We start from the raw sequence: 15229 nt of genomic DNA, 5'->3' as shown, positions 1-15229 counted from the left end.
GACAGGAGAGAGCTACACCCAGACACTGCCTTGGACATCTGCACAGTCCCCCTCAAATGTCCAGCAGAGGGCTGTTTGTAACATGTGTGGAATAAATCCACCTGTGGCGAGGGAAAGAGCCGTCCAAAAGAACCAGGAAACAGTGCTTACTCTCACCAGCCAACTTGAAAAGGAAACAATCATAGACCCTAAGTGAACTACTCAGGAAGGTCTAGCCTCCGTGGTGGGTAATAATTAGCCCTGGACTGAACACTGCTGACCTGCCTACCAGATCATAAAATTAAGATCCCAGGGTCCCAAATATCCTTTTTTTTAAAAAAACAAAAAAAGGTTTATTTATTTATTTGAAAGTCAGAGTTATACAGAGAAAGGAGAGGCAGAGGTCTTCCATCCGCTGGTTCACTCCCCAGGTGGCCGGCACGGCCGGAGGTAGGCTGATCCGAAGTCAGGAGCCAGGAGCTTCTTCCAGGTCTCCCACGTGGGTTCAGGGGCCCAAGGACTTTAGCCATGTTCTACTGCTTTCCCAGGCCGCAGCAGAGAGCTGGATGAGAAGTGGAGCAGCCGGGACTCGAACCAGTGCCCATATGGGATGTAGGTGCTGCAGGCAACGGCTTTTACCCGCTTTGCCACAGCACTGGCCCAAACCAAATACTCTTGAACAAAGCTCATGAAGATTTTTAGGATGCCACCAATATCCCACAAGGTTAATTGGCAATGCAGAATCAAAACATCTGGGATCCAAAGATGCAGAAAAATACCATAACAAGGAGGGTAATGGATGGAAATCAAACTGGACTAGTCCCAGATGTTAGAGTGAATACAGGAGGACACTGAAACAGTTATTACTATTGAATTCTATAGGAGCAAAGAGATAAGTGGAGTTTAGGATGCTAGAAAAATAAACTTAATGAAAACTTTCAGAAATTAAAAACTACAATGTGTAAGATGAAAACATACATTAGGGGCCGATGCTGTGGCATAGCAGGTAAAGTCGCCACCTGCAGTGCGGGCATCCCATATGGGTGCTGAGTCATGTCCCGGCTGCTCCCCTTCCGACCCAGCTCTCTGCTGTGGCCTGGGAAAGCAGTAGAAGATGGCCCAAGTCCTTGGGCCCCTGCACCCACGTGGGAGACCCGGAAGAAGCTCCTGGCTCCTGGCTTCAGATCGGCACAGCTCTGGCCATTGAGGCCATCTGGGGCATGAACCAGCAGATGGAAGACCTCTCTCCCTCTCTCCCTCTCTCCCTCTCCCTCTCTCCCTCTCTCCCTCTCTCCCTCTCTCCCTCTTTCCCTCTCTCCCTCTCTCCCTCTCCTTCTCTCTTTGTGTTAACTCTGACTTTCAAGTAAATAAATAAATCTTTAAAGGAAAAAAAAATAAAACATACACTGGCTGGTATTAATGACAGTTCAGTCATTACATAAAAAAAAAAACACTGTGCAATAAGTGCAAATAACCTTAGAAACAGACAATTGGAGTCTCTGAAAGACAGAAGTGTGATGATTAAAAAAAAAAGAAACAAAGTCAAAAACTTTAAAACTTGTATAAATATACAAGTGATATATTTATACACTTGTATAAATCCACAAAACCAAAAATGTTCAGTACACCCTAAGCACAAAAATCATGAAAAAAATACACCAAGGCACATCATACTCAGACTTTGGGGTGGAGGTGGGTGCCAGGGAGAACAGTGCCAAAGAGAAAACCTGAGAGGCAACCACAGACAGAAAGACATGCATGGTCCAGAGAAATGAAGATAAAGGGGGCATCTGACTTTTTATTGAAACAAAACAAGTAAGAATGCAGTGAGAAAACAGTACTGAAAGTAAGAAAACTATCAATCTAGAATTTCTAGACCTGGTAAAAATATCTCTCAAAAATAGATACAAATTTTAAGGTATAAATCACCAGCAAATTCACACTGCAAGATATGTTAAAGAAAGTCATATCAGCAGGAGCGGAATTATACCAGATGGAAATCTGCATCTATATAAGGAAATGGAGAACACTGTGTAGTAATAACATGTGACTTGCCCATCATAAATGCAAAAATATGAGATTTTTCTTATTATTTAAAATTTATTTTAAATATAATTGTTTAAGAAAAATAATTATTAGATATAGTTTAATGAGGTTGATATATGTAAAAAATAAAATGTATAACAACACAGAATAAAATCTGAGGAGATGCAGAAGTCTGTTTTTGCAAAGTTCTTATACCATAAAAGAAATAGCATAATATCAGATGAAGGTAGGCTGTGGAAAGTTAAAGATGTGTACTATAAATCCTAACACAACTATTGAAATAGCAAAGCAAAAAGCTAAGGCTAAAAAGTCAACCGAGGAGGTAAAATACGATCATAAAGACTACTGGGTAGGTCTAAATACAAGCCAAAAAAAAAAAAAAAAAAAAGAAGAAGAAAAAAGAAAAAAACCAAAGAAATAGAACAAAGAGTATATGGGACAAATTTAAAACAGAGAGCAAGATATTAGGCTCAATCAAACCATATCAATCTCTTATTAAATGTAAATAGTCTACATACATCTATAAAAAGCCAGTAATAGGTTGGGTTGAAAAAAAAAAGCAAAAGCAAGACTCATCTATACTTTGTCTACAAGAAATGCACTTAACATGAAGACACAAAGAAATTAACAGCATTTGGATATGGAAACACAGACCATGCTAACGTAGTCACTAGTCAAATAGCTGGAGTGGCTATATCAATATCAAGCAATATAGACAACAATATAGAACATTAGAACTTTAGAACTTCTAAAGAAGTTCATATCCAAATGATGAGGGGAATTAATTAATCAGCCAGACATAATAATCCTAAATCTTCATGCCACTAAAAGTTTAACTTCAGGGGTCAGCACTGTGGTCCAGCTAGTTAAGGTGCAGCCTGCAATGCCAGCATCCCATTTGAAGGCTAGTTCGAGTCCCAGCTGCTCCACTTCCAATCCAGCTCCCTGCTAATGTGTCTGGGAAAGCAGTGGAATATGGCCCAAGACTTTGGGCCCCTGAACCCATATGGGACACCTGGATGGTCCAACCCTAGTCATTGGGGGAGGTGAACCAGCAGATGGAAGATCTCTCTCTATTTCTGTCTCTACCTCTGTCTCTGTAATTCTGCTTTCAAATAAAAGAAGTGTAGGGGCAGGTATTTGGCACAGCATTTAAGATGCCAGTGGGAAGGCTGGCATCTCAGCTGTTGTGCACATTTGGGAACCAGCAGATGAGAGTGTCCTCTCTTTCTCTCTCTCTCTCTTTTTCTCTAAGTTTTTAAATAAAAGAATTGGCAAAGGGCCGGCGCCGTGGCTCAGTAGGTTAATCCTCTGCCTATGTTGCAGGCATCCCATATGGGCACCAGTTCTAGTCCTGGCTGCTCCTCTTCCAGTCCAGCTCTCTGCTGTGGCCTGGGATAGCAGTAGTGGATGGCCCAAGTCCTTGGGGCCCTGCACCCTCTACCTCTCAAATAAATAAATAAAATATTAAAAAAAAGAATTGCAAGGCACACGTTTTCCAGCTTTATTCTTTTTCTTTTTTTTTTTTTTTTTTTTTTTTTCCCCCAGAGTGTCTTGGCTTTCCATGCCTGAAATACTCTCATGGGCTTTTCAGCCAGATCCGAATGCCTTAAGGGCTGATTCTGAGGCCAGAGTTCTGTTAGGACATCTGTCAGTCTATGAGTCTGCTGTGTATCCCGCTTCCCATGTTGGATCGTTCTCTCCCTTTTTGTTCTATCGGTTAGTATTTTCAGACACTAGTCTTGTTTATGTGATCCCTTTGATTCTTAGTCCTATCATTATGATCAATTGTGAACAGAAATTGATCACTTGGACTAGTGATATGGCATTGGTACATGCCACCTTGATGGGATTGAATTGGAATCCCCTGGTATGTTTCTAACTCTACCATTTGGGGCAAGTCAGCTTGAGCATGTCCCGAATTGTACATCCCTTCCCTCTCTTATTCCCACTTTTATATTTAACAGGGATCACTTTTCAGTTAAGTTTCAACACTTAAGAATAACTGTGTATTAGTTACGGAATTAAACCAATAGTATTAAGTAGAACAGACAAAAAAAATACTAAGAGGGATAACGTATTAAGTTGTTTGTCAACAGTCAGGGCAAGGGCTGATCAAGTCACCATTTCTCATAGTGTCCATTTCACTTTAACAGGTTTCCTTTTTGGTGCTTGGTTAGTTGTTACCAATCAGGGAGAATATATGATATTTATCCCTTTGGGACTGGCTTATTTCACTCAGCATAATGTTTTCCAGATTCCTCCATTTTGTTGCAAACGACCGGATTTCATTGTTTTTTTTTGTTTGTTTGTTTGTTTGTTTGTTTGTTTTACTGCTGTATAGTATTCTATAGAGCACATATCCCATAATTTCTTTATCCAGTCTACTGTTGTTGGGCATTTAGGTTGATTATGCGTCTTAGCTATTGTGAATTGAGCTGCAATAAACATTAAGGTGCAGACCAATTTTTTGTTTGCCAATTTAATTTCTTTTGGGTAAATTCCAAGGAGTGGGATGGCTGGGTTGTATGGTAGGGTTATATTCAGGTTTCTGAGGAATCTCCAGACTAACTTCCAGAGTGGCTTAACCAGTTTGCATTCCCACCAACAGTGGGTTAGTGTTCCTTTTTCCCCCACATCCTCGCCAGCATCTGTTGTTGGTAGATTTCTGAATGTGAGCCATTCTCACCGGGGTGAGGTGAAACCTCATTATGGTTTTGATTTGCATTTCCCTGATTGCTAGTGATCTTGAACATTTTTTCATGTGCCTGTTGGCCATTTGGATTTCCTCTTTTGAAAAATGTCTATTGAGGTCCTTGGCCCATCTCTTAAGTGGGTTGTTTGTTTTGTTATTGTGGAGTTTCTTGATCTCTTTGTAGATTCGGGTTATTAATCCTTTATCTGTAGCATAGTTTGCAAATATTTTTTCCCATTCTGTCCGTTGCCTCTTCACTTTCCTGACTGTATCTTTTGCAGTACAGAAACTTCTCAATTTGATGCAATCCCAATAGTTAATTTTGGCTTTGACTACAGTTTTATTCTTTTTCAAGATTGTTTTTGTTGATTAGGAGTTCCTTTGTGTTTTGTATTGATGTTCTCTCCTGTTTCCACTGGGCCCACCTGGGCCGCAGGCCCTGGATGGACACGTGCAGTGCTCCCACATGGGCTCAAACCAGCACAGATTGAACATCAGCCTCAGGTTGTCTTGGCTCTGGAAATCTGCCCCTTGTCACGCCACACCTGAGCAGTGAGTGTGAATGCAGGGTGCAGAGAGCAGAACACAGGAAGTTGAGTCGTGCAGAGCCTAAAAGGAAAGCAGAAGACAGAGCTGGCAGCGTGCCAAGGGGAGATGTGCGTCGAGGGCACCATTTAAACAAGAGGAGAGAATAAGGAAGTTCAGTGAGGAAAGGGGCGAGGGGAGATAAGGGAAGCAGGGTCAGAAGGAGGAAGTGACGGTCCTCAGGCTTGTGTGGGCCTTTTCAGGAGCCCCTTCCCACTGCCTGCGCCCAGCAAAGCTCTGGGAGAGGGTGTTTACCGGGACGGGTCAGAGGGTCCCGCTCACATTGCCATACAGAAGAACACAGAGCCCTGGAACAGCCTGAGTTGGAGATGCATGATAACATAGCCTAGAGCTCTCCTGGTCCTGGGCTCTGCCAGCTCTGTGCCCGTGCCCTTTGAGCCCGTGCAAGTCAAGTCCCAGGGCCTAAGCAGGCCCTTCAATGAGGTCCCCATCTCAAAGACCACCGCGGCCAGAGCTGACTGGCTTGAGCCTCCTTCCTAAATGATGCATAAGGGGAGGGAGGGGCGTCAAGGCAAGGTAATTCAGACACATGTACAGGGGCCTTCAAAGCAAGAATGGGGCTTAGAGCCAGTTGCTCATGAGAAAGACAGCAAATTGCAACTTGTTTTTCCCCTTGGAGGAGTGCATGAAAATGTCTCCTTTCCAATATCTATGCCAGTACTACATTATTTTTTAAAGACTTATTTATTTATTTTTATTTGAAAATCAGAGTTACAGAGAGGGGGAGAGACAGAGAGAGAGAGAGAGAGAGAGAAAGAGAGATCTTTATCTGCTGGTTCACTCCCCAGATGGCCAGAACAGCAAAGGCTGGGTCAGGCCAAAGCCAAGAACCAGGAACTTCATCTGGGTCTCCCACATGGGTGCAGGGGCCCAAGGACTTGGACCACCATCTGCTGCTTTCCCAGGTACGTTAGCAGGGAGCTGCATCGGAAGTGGGGCATCTGGGACTTGAACCAGTGCCCACACGGGATGCTGGCACTGCAGATGGCACCACAGCACTGGCCCTGTTTCATTATTATATATTTTAGATTTATTTATTTATTTATTTGACAGCCAGAGTTACAGAAAGGCAGGGGGGGAGGGGGGAGAGAGAGAGAGAGAGAGAGTCAGAGTCTTCCGTCCACTGGTTCACTCCCCACCTGGCCACTTTGCCTGCTACACCACAGTGCCAGCCCCTACATTATTCTTTTAAATCTTGTTTCTGCTGATCGGGTAAGGGAAAATGTGATAGCACTCTGTTTTTATTTATTTTACATTTGGTAGGGAGGAAATTTTTTTCAAATGTTTAATGACCATTTATTTCTTCTTGTGTGGCTTATTTTCATTTGTGTCCCCTGTTTGTCTTTCTGTACAAATATTCATCTTTCCCTTATTAAATTGACAGACCTTCTTATATTAAAGATATCAACCATTTGTCAGCCATATATATTGGAAATGCTTTTTAAATTTTATTTCAGAGAGAGAGATCCTGTCTGCTGGTTTACTTTCCCAGTGCCCACAATGGTCCCACAAGTGTCCACAATGGACAGCAGCCAGGAAACCCAAACCAGGTTTTCCACATGGGTGGAACCGCTTTGAGCCATCACCTGTGCCTCCCAGGGTGTGTTCTAGCAGGAAGCTGGAATGGAGAGTGGATCAGGACTTGAATCCAGGCACGCTGATGTGGAATGTGTCGCTCCCCCTCTTCGTGGAGGAACGACACTAAATCCTGCGCTGTTCTTTCGTCTGCTCGGCCCTTCCCGGATTTGCTGCTGGTCCTTCCTGGGTTGGCTGCCGACCCCTCCACCTCCGTGGAGGGGGGCTCCCCCTGCCACTTTCCCCACTTCCGCAGGGGAGCGGCACACCGCCGGCCGGCTCTCTCGGGGGCTGCTCAGATGTTATCTGGATGTTCCTGGTGCATGTTGTCTCTCTCCTCCTTTATAGTCCTCTTCCATCAATCCCAACTCTGCTACCCACATGCCGAGCACGCTGCTCTCCTCCAATCAGGAGCAAGATCAGCTCCTGCAGCTCATCAGTCAAATTGGCGAGAGGCAGCTGTGTAGAAGTTGTTTACTCCCTTTTAGCGCCATATTGTGGGAGAGCAGATGCATAGAATAAGTCTTAATTCCAGTAACTTAGTCTAGTCCGAGTTGCTCCCCACAGAATGTACTAGACTGTGTGCTAACCCTGGCATTTGGTGTTGTTTGGTCGCATCCTTAGCACAGTGCCCTGATCTAATCATAACAAAAAGAATAAAAATGGCAACTGCAATTTTATCTTCAAAACCATCTGCCGGCTAGAGCCTACTCAGGAATGTTGGAATGTTCCAGCACTATCTTTCTGTATGATTTTTTCTGTCAAATAAAGGAGAGTGGGTGTGGAATCAGAACCCTGAGAGTGGCTGCAGAATGTGACTGTTCTTGTTGGCTCCTGGGAGACTGCTTGTTACAAGTGTGTCCTGGTGCACTGCCTGAAGTTGTGCTTCTGTTTCTTTGTTGCTGTAGATGGGATAATAATACTAGCAGCATCAACTTCACGGAGGTTGTTCGGAGAATAAAACGGAGAATGTGTGTATTTTAGACCAGTGTCTGGCTTATCACAGGAGCTCAGCTTAGTCATTGTTAATACCAATAAATACCTTGTGGCAATTGTTCTAATGACTTTAAGAAAGTTTAGCAGACTTTGCAAGTGTGAAGGACTGTGATTTAAAAGTCATCCCCTGCCGGAGCCGCGGCTCAATAGGCTAATCCTCCACCTAGCGGCGCCGGCACACTGGGTTCTAGTCCCGGTCGGGGCGCCGGATTCTGTCCCGGTTGCCCCTCTTCCAGGCCAGCTCTCTGCTGTGGCCAGGGAGTGCAGTGGAGGATGGCCCAAGTGCTTGGGCCCTGCACCCCATGGGAGACCAGGAGAAGCACCTGGCTCCTGCCGTCGGATCAGCGCGGTGCGCCGGCCGCAGCGCGCCAGCCGAGGTGGCCATTGGAGGGTGAACCAACAGCAAAAGGAAGACCTTTCTCTCTGTTTCTCTCTCTCACTATCCACTCTGCCTGTCAAAAAAATAAAATAAAAATAAATAAATAAATAAAAGTCATCCCCAATCCAACAGCTCTCTGGTCACTGGAGTAAAAACAATGCATTTCATGTGTGTAGCACCTCCTTAAATTGCTCAGCCACTGTTTTGCAAACACAGGTATTTCACAGCGTCCTTGTGTTTGTTACCAGATGTACCTATGGCTAGGGACTTACAGAATTGGAAAAAAAATCTGCCTTGTTACTTCTGGGAGACTGTGTAGAAAATGAATAATTTTGAGTTAAATTGATTTATTTTTCCTCAGTGCTGTCCTCAAAATCTTTGAATGTGTGGGCAATAAGCTTTTCCCCCCTTCATTAGGATAGAATTAGAGTGTTTCATCGCTAGAAAGAAAGCTCTGAATTCATCTAATCCAGTGGTGTTCAAATTTTGGAGCACATCAGAGGACCTAACACAATGACATAAGGCGCACATGCTGTAGCCCTACCTCTGCTCTCCGGGATCCAAATATCTGGGACTAGAGCCCAGGGCTTTGTATTCAATAACATGTCTATTAACTTTGTCAGGGTAAAGCTGAGTTTATGGAACACAATCTCAGAGGATGGTGGGTTAAAACACAAATATTTATTTTTATATCAAACAACAGTCCCAAAATGAGCGGTCAAGGCTGGCAAAGTAACTCCACTTAACACATTGCTCAGAGATGTGGCTTCCTTCCAGTTTGCTGTGTGGTCCCTTCCTAGGCGATCATCACCACCTGTGCAGTTAAAGTGAGATGCACTCGTGTCCACCTGGGGGATCTGGCTCTGGAGAAGAATACTCCACCACAGAGGAAGGTGTCCAGAGTCCTAAGACCTGGGCTTAGAAGTGGCCCACGTGACATCTGCCCCTGGTGCCCGGGACAGCAGCTCTGGCTGGGCTCTCAGTGTGTCCCTGTACCCCTTTGCCTGGAGGGCAGCCTGCAGATTCTGCCACAGGGATCCTGATGCACCCCTAACTCTGGGGACCCAGACCTGATCGTGCAGATGAGAAAGTCACGTCCCAGCGAGCTTCACTGGCATTATGGGGGTGAGGCCCCTCCCAAAACACGCTAAAGGATTTATCTGTGATGTTTCAAAGCCTCTCTTTCCCATCAGTGCTATCTTGGGAACTTGAAACGAGTGAATTGCTTTCACTTTAGAGTTGTTGGTTAAGAGAAATGGAGTATAGTTCATGTTGAGAAAATAGAAGGAATGGCCGGCGCCGCCGCTCAATAGGCTAATCCTCCGCCTGTGGCGGCGGTACCCCAGGTTCTAGTCCTGGTTGGGGTGCCAGAGTGCAGTGGAGGATGGCCCAGGTCCTTGGGCCCTTGCACCCGCAAGGGAGACCAAGAGGAAGCACCTGGCTCCTGGCTTCGGTTTGGCCGCAATGCCCGGACTTGGGAGGTGAACCAACAGAAGGAAGACCTTCCTCTCTGTCTCTCTCTCTCTCTCACTGTCTAACTCTGCCTGTCAAAAGAAAGAAAAGAAAAGAAAAGAGGAGGAATAATTAGAGACAGTGAGGGCACTGCTTTTATGCTAACTACCTAACTACCTCTCTCAGATTCTCTTTTGCAGACCTATCACTCCACTCTCAACTTCCTTCTCTACTTAACTGTCCCTCCCGTGACCTTTTCTGTACTTGGCTCTGTCTCCTCACTCAATTCCTCTCATTTTTCCTTTCGAGCACAGCGATAGAACACCTACCTACTGCTCAGTTATATTTTTAACAAGTACAAGAGACACTTGACTTTTTCTCAGCAGATGGAGCTGGTAAAATCAAGTAGGCTGAGATGAACGAGAAAAGGAAAAGGAAGGGCATTAGGGTAGGCCTAGAAGCAAGACAAGGCACAGCAAGCTCTGTGACAGGGAAGAGAATCGCCCCAAAGCGAGAGGCAGGGCAGGTGCTAGCAAAATGAGGATGCAGCACTGGAGGTCGTAAAAGTCAGCCTGAGACTTAGGCGTGAAGCCTAAGAGAAAGTGAGCCTGAAATGGATTAGGGAGAGACAAAGAATGTTATTGCAAGGAGTTAAATGGGTAATAGGCAGCCAGGGTGGTCTCATGGTAGAAATTTGGAATTTTGAGGTGCCTGCCCCTCCCCAAAAAGGTTATCTTTAGCAGAACAAAGTATTCTGTTTTCTTACAAGTCTTAAGGTAATCTCCAAATTTACAAATTTACCATGAAAATAGCAAGGAAGTGGTGATTCCCCACCACCACCCCATTTTTGGATTTTTTTTTTTTATCAGAAACAAGCCAGACAGGGTGGAGGATGGTAAATCCAGTCTTTTGTTGAGTTTGTTTGCACCTCCTTGTTGACTGACAGTTTGGTCCCGAGATTGTACTTAAAAACTCTATTACCACCAGCCCTTTGAGTCTTCCTCTCTTTGAACACCCCCGCCCCGCTTTGCCGCTCTGGCAGGAGGTTTGCAACCTAAATAAATCCTACTTTACTTTCAATGCTGTGTCTGCATGATAATTCTTCTTTTGCCATTGTTTTCCCGTAATATGATGAAAACATATATTGTAGGATCTGAAACCTCCAAATCATCACCTTCACCGTGGACTTCAGGATGCACCTTGTTGTGAAGAGTGACAAGCTTCGGGGTGAAAGCGCTGGCTCTCAGCAGCGCTAACTGCCCTGAGCACCTCCACACTCAGCATCTCCCAGGCCTCAGACTCCAACGATGTGACGGGTGTTGGAGATTAGGGCACCAAAGGACTAGAACACAGCATTCCTGATTCCTGCAGAGAAGCGAGAAGCTCGGCCTTAGCTAAGCCTCATTAAAGGACACTCCTGGTCCAGAAAAAGGTTTCCTTCTGGGCCTCGGCTCTACTTTTCTGGGGGGGGAAGAAAAAAACCTTTGCTCAGCCCTGGACGAGGCCGGCTTTGGTTTTTCTTACATGACACAAAAAAACCTCCAAGACAAGAAATAGGGATGATTTCTGGAATTGACAGCCCCCTCAGCTAGAGCTGGAAATCCTACAGGAGGAAAGAAGTTACTCAAACGTGAACCAGTCTGGAACGAAGAGGTGCCTGCTGGGGCTGCCCGACTGTAGATGAACCCTCTCTTCCATTGACCTCAGACTCGCTCTGTGAAACTATCCCTGGAGAGGAACTCAGAAAGCACATCAGAAAGCCTGGGTCCTCCTCCCAAGAGGAAACCTTCAGGACGCAGCTAATTTCCTTCTATCACTCTCTCTTCCCACTTCCAAGTGCAAATTACGTGTTAATCACACACCTCTTTGGCCAAATCCAGTGATGGTTCATTTAAGCAGCCACCACCACCAAAAAGTAGAAAAATGTGCTGTTATACTCCATATTGGTTTATCATTAGAGTTTTTCAGTTCCAGTATAACAATAATTCTGCACCAAAATGAAAAACATTGGGAAAATTCATATATAAAGAATTATATGCAGGGGCCGGCACTGTGGCACAGTAGGTTAATCCTCCGCCTGCGGCGCTGGCATCCCATATTGGCGCCGGTTCTAGTCCCAGCTCCTCTTCCAGTCCAGCTTTCTGTTGCGGCTCGGGAGGGCAGTGGAGGACGGCCCAAGTGCTTGGGCCTCACACCCGCATGGGAGGCCAGGAAGAAGCACCTGGCTCCTGGCTTTGGATCGGCGTAGCTCCAGCCGTTGAAGCCAGCTGGGGAGTGAACCAACGGAAGGAAGACCTTTCTCTCTGTCTCTCCCTCTCACTGTCTGTAACTCTACCTCTCAAATAAATAAATAAAATCTTAAAAAAATAATTATATGCAACAAAAATGTCTTGGTGGTACAACATTCATCTACACACATTTATTGAAAATGGGGGTGGCGGGAGGATTACAGCGTCAGAGCATGTATGAACAGCAATGAACAAGGTAACCATCCATACTTTTGCAGAATGTTGACTCATGAAGACTTACAAATAAATAACTGAAAAAACTGGCTGCCATATCAGAAAACATCAAGATCGAACGTCAGTCCGGCCTGGAACTTGGCACAGACTTCCTATCTCCATCTCCATGCCTTCTTCATTCCTCCATGGCTGGCCATTACTGTCTCGCAACTCCAGCGAGACGAGACTTTGAGCACAAACTGCAGTCAGAGTTTCATTCCTTGTTTTTATAGCAACCTGTGAGATGGGGCTGAGGCTGGAGGAACGGTTGCTGTGTAGCAGCGGAGCAGTGACACTGAGAGCAGCAGCTGAGCCCAAGGGAGTCTTCCGTTAGGCGCATCCTAGTGATGGCAGAGCCACGGCTGTGTGGGTGGCGATGCACACACTGAGCAGAAGCATGAAAGCAGCCTGCCACACTCATTCACTATTCTTCGGAATAGTCTCGTCGGCAGTACCATTAACTGTGAACTAGCCACGTTGATTTTAGAACTTCTCTCCTCACTTTTGCCCAGGTGGCTAGACTCAGCTTCTCACCTTTAGAACTGAATTAGCATAGAGTTCAATATGGTGCAGAGAAGGCAAGGAGTGGAAGGAAGGAAGGAAGGGAGGGAGGGAGGGAAGGGAGGAAGGGAGGAAGGGAGGAAGGGAGGATGGAGGGGAGGGAGGGAGGGAGGGAGGAAGGAAGGAGGGAAGGATGGAGGGGAGGGAGGAAGGGAGGATGGAGGGAAGGGAGGGAGGGAGGAAGGAAGGGTGGGAGGCAGGAAGGGAGGGAGGAAGGAAGGAGGGAAGGATGGAGGGAAGGGAGGGAGGGAGGAAGGAAGGGAGGAAGGGAGGATGGAGGGAAGGGAGGGAGGGAGGAAGGAAGGGTGGGAGGCAGGAAGGAAGGAAGGAGGGAAGGATGGAGAGGAGGGAGGGAGGGAGGGAGGAAGGGAGGAAGGGAGGAAGGAAGGAAGTAGGGGGAGGGAGGATGTGAATCTGCACGCCAGGATCAGCTGTACATTTTAACTGGATTACCCATAATTTTGGATTTTTCACTCCTCCAAAGAGTATAAATAATCAAGAGTTTACTGTTGTGCGAGATGATGGATGTGGATGATAGAAGGAAAGGAGGAAGGACAAGCATGCACACATTCCTCTCAGGTAGGCTCCAGTCTCAAAGGCCTGTGGGATTTAGAGTTTAGAGCCACTGACTAACCAGCTCATCAGAGAATGGCCGGTCAGCACCGTCAGCAGTTTCTTCAGTGAAGTAACACTGTGGTACCGGCACCTGGGGAACTGTCTGCCCGTGGGGAGCTGGCACATGGTCTTCTCCGGTTCCGCTCTCTGACAGCAGCTTACGCCAGGATTCTCTCCACACTTGCAGCTGGGCATCTTCTGGACCCCACGGATCCCTTCCATGGTGCCACAGGTGAGGTCATTGCTCAGCCTGCAAGAGCCGTTGGCTTCGGAAGCTTTTCTCCAGATAGTCACTTCATTGCAGCATTCCCTGTCACTACTCAGACTGTTTACCTTGGGGATTCTATACTGTAACTTCCTGAGTGTCAGTAAGGAGGAAGACATCATATCCTTGGACAGGATGGGACTGGTGTTTTTATCTAACAAGGTCAAGTTCATTAATACCTTATCAGTTTGTGTTTCTCGACCGCTCTTTGCCAAGGCATATTGCACTTTCTTCGCTGCAAATTCTTCTTTAGTTACCTCCACTGTGCTTTCGGAAGCTCCTGTGAGAACCAGTCCCAGGCTGAGCAGCAGCAGTGAGGTCTCCATCTCAGACCCAGGGTAATCTTTTCTGCTATAAAGACAAAAAGTAAAGGATAAAAACAAGGAAAATCTTAAAGAGACAGTTCTCTTTTCCTTATAATTGTTGTTCCCAGGAGTGACTCCATTGTGTAAGTTAAGACCCCTACATATTTTAATAAAAGTAAGATAAAGTGAAAAGATAATTTGAAGCTCTGCGTTCCAATCCCTGCTTCTCCACTTGCAATTTATCCCATTTAACCTCAGTTTCCCCAACTGGAAAAAAAAATTAAAATGTGAGAATTAAGTAAGGTGATATGTTTAAAGTACTGGAACCAGGTGTTTGTTTCTCTCTTTTTTTCCTTTTATCTATAATCTTAGATAAAAAAAATTTTATCCAGCATATTCTTCACTGTTTTTATAGCTCCTAGTCTTACACCCCTATCTGGCACATGATAACCACTGGAAGAAAGGAAACAAAATGCAACACACAATGTCACTTCCCCTTCCCTCCTTGCGCTTCCCACCAGTTGTCAGCCCAGGGACCTGTCTTTACCAGCTCCTTTGTCAAGCTGATCCTGCAGAGAAAGGCTCCAGCTTGCTGCAGGGTTAGAAGTGCAGTTGTGCCTGTTTCCTGGGAGGTTCAATGCTTGGGTCTGAGGAAGGAGGGGCAAGAAAGCTGTAGATAGAAGTGTATGAGATTGACAGAGGAGACAATGTGGAACCAAGGACACTCAGGGAGAACTGAACAAAGTGTCCCTTGGCTGCGGAATCCCAACCACCCAGGCTAATCACTGCCTCCTCTTCTGTGACACTTCCCAGTCCATGGTTTAACCGAGAGGGATTTTTCCTTTTCTGAACCCTAAAGCCCAGATGATGATGTACTTCATTTTATGTCTTCTTTTTCATTATCCGTGTCAGTTGATACATATCGGTCTTTTTTCTGCTCTTAGGGGAGGGAGAACTTCCTGAGCCTGGAACACAGTTTCTTACTATTCTGTACTGCATCAAATACTGAACTGAACACACAAGTTTCACAACAATATTGGTTAACAATGAAACAAGGCTTGATCCGTGTAGAAAAATTCTTCATTTAAAGTCAATACCGGGCCGACGCCGTGGCTCACTAGGCTAATCCTCTGCCTAGCGGCGCCGGCACACCGGGTTCTAGTCCCGGTCGGGGCGCCGGATTCTGTCCCGGTTGCCCCTCTTCCAGGCCAGCTCTCTGCTGTGGCCAGGGAGTGCAGTGGAGGATGGCCCAAG

General features: G+C 45.8%; 1 protein-coding gene across 1 annotated transcript; it reads right to left on the bottom strand.

The window, feature by feature from the left end:
* Window positions 1-13054: 13054 nt before the first annotated feature.
* RNASE11 (ribonuclease A family member 11 (inactive)) lies at window positions 13055-14689 on the bottom strand. The gene is made up of 2 exons (XM_002718037.5): window positions 14523-14689; window positions 13055-14021 (listed from the first exon to the last, which is right to left on the bottom strand). Exon 2 carries the CDS (start codon window positions 13994-13996, stop codon window positions 13400-13402), a length of 597 nt encoding a protein of 198 aa, XP_002718083.1. The 5' UTR covers window positions 13997-14021; window positions 14523-14689; the 3' UTR covers window positions 13055-13399.
* Window positions 14690-15229: the final 540 nt, after the last annotated feature.

Source organism: Oryctolagus cuniculus, chromosome 12 (genome assembly GCF_964237555.1).
Source record: "Oryctolagus cuniculus chromosome 12, mOryCun1.1, whole genome shotgun sequence".
Taxonomy (NCBI): Eukaryota; Metazoa; Chordata; class Mammalia; order Lagomorpha; family Leporidae; genus Oryctolagus; species Oryctolagus cuniculus.
This window is presented reverse-complemented; position numbering and strand designations above follow the sequence as displayed.

Excerpts from the sequence above, each read along its gene's own strand:
- RNASE11 (XM_002718037.5), bottom strand. The coding sequence starts at position 13,996 with ATGGAGACCTCACTGCTGCTGCTCAGCCTGGGACTGGTTCTCACAGGA.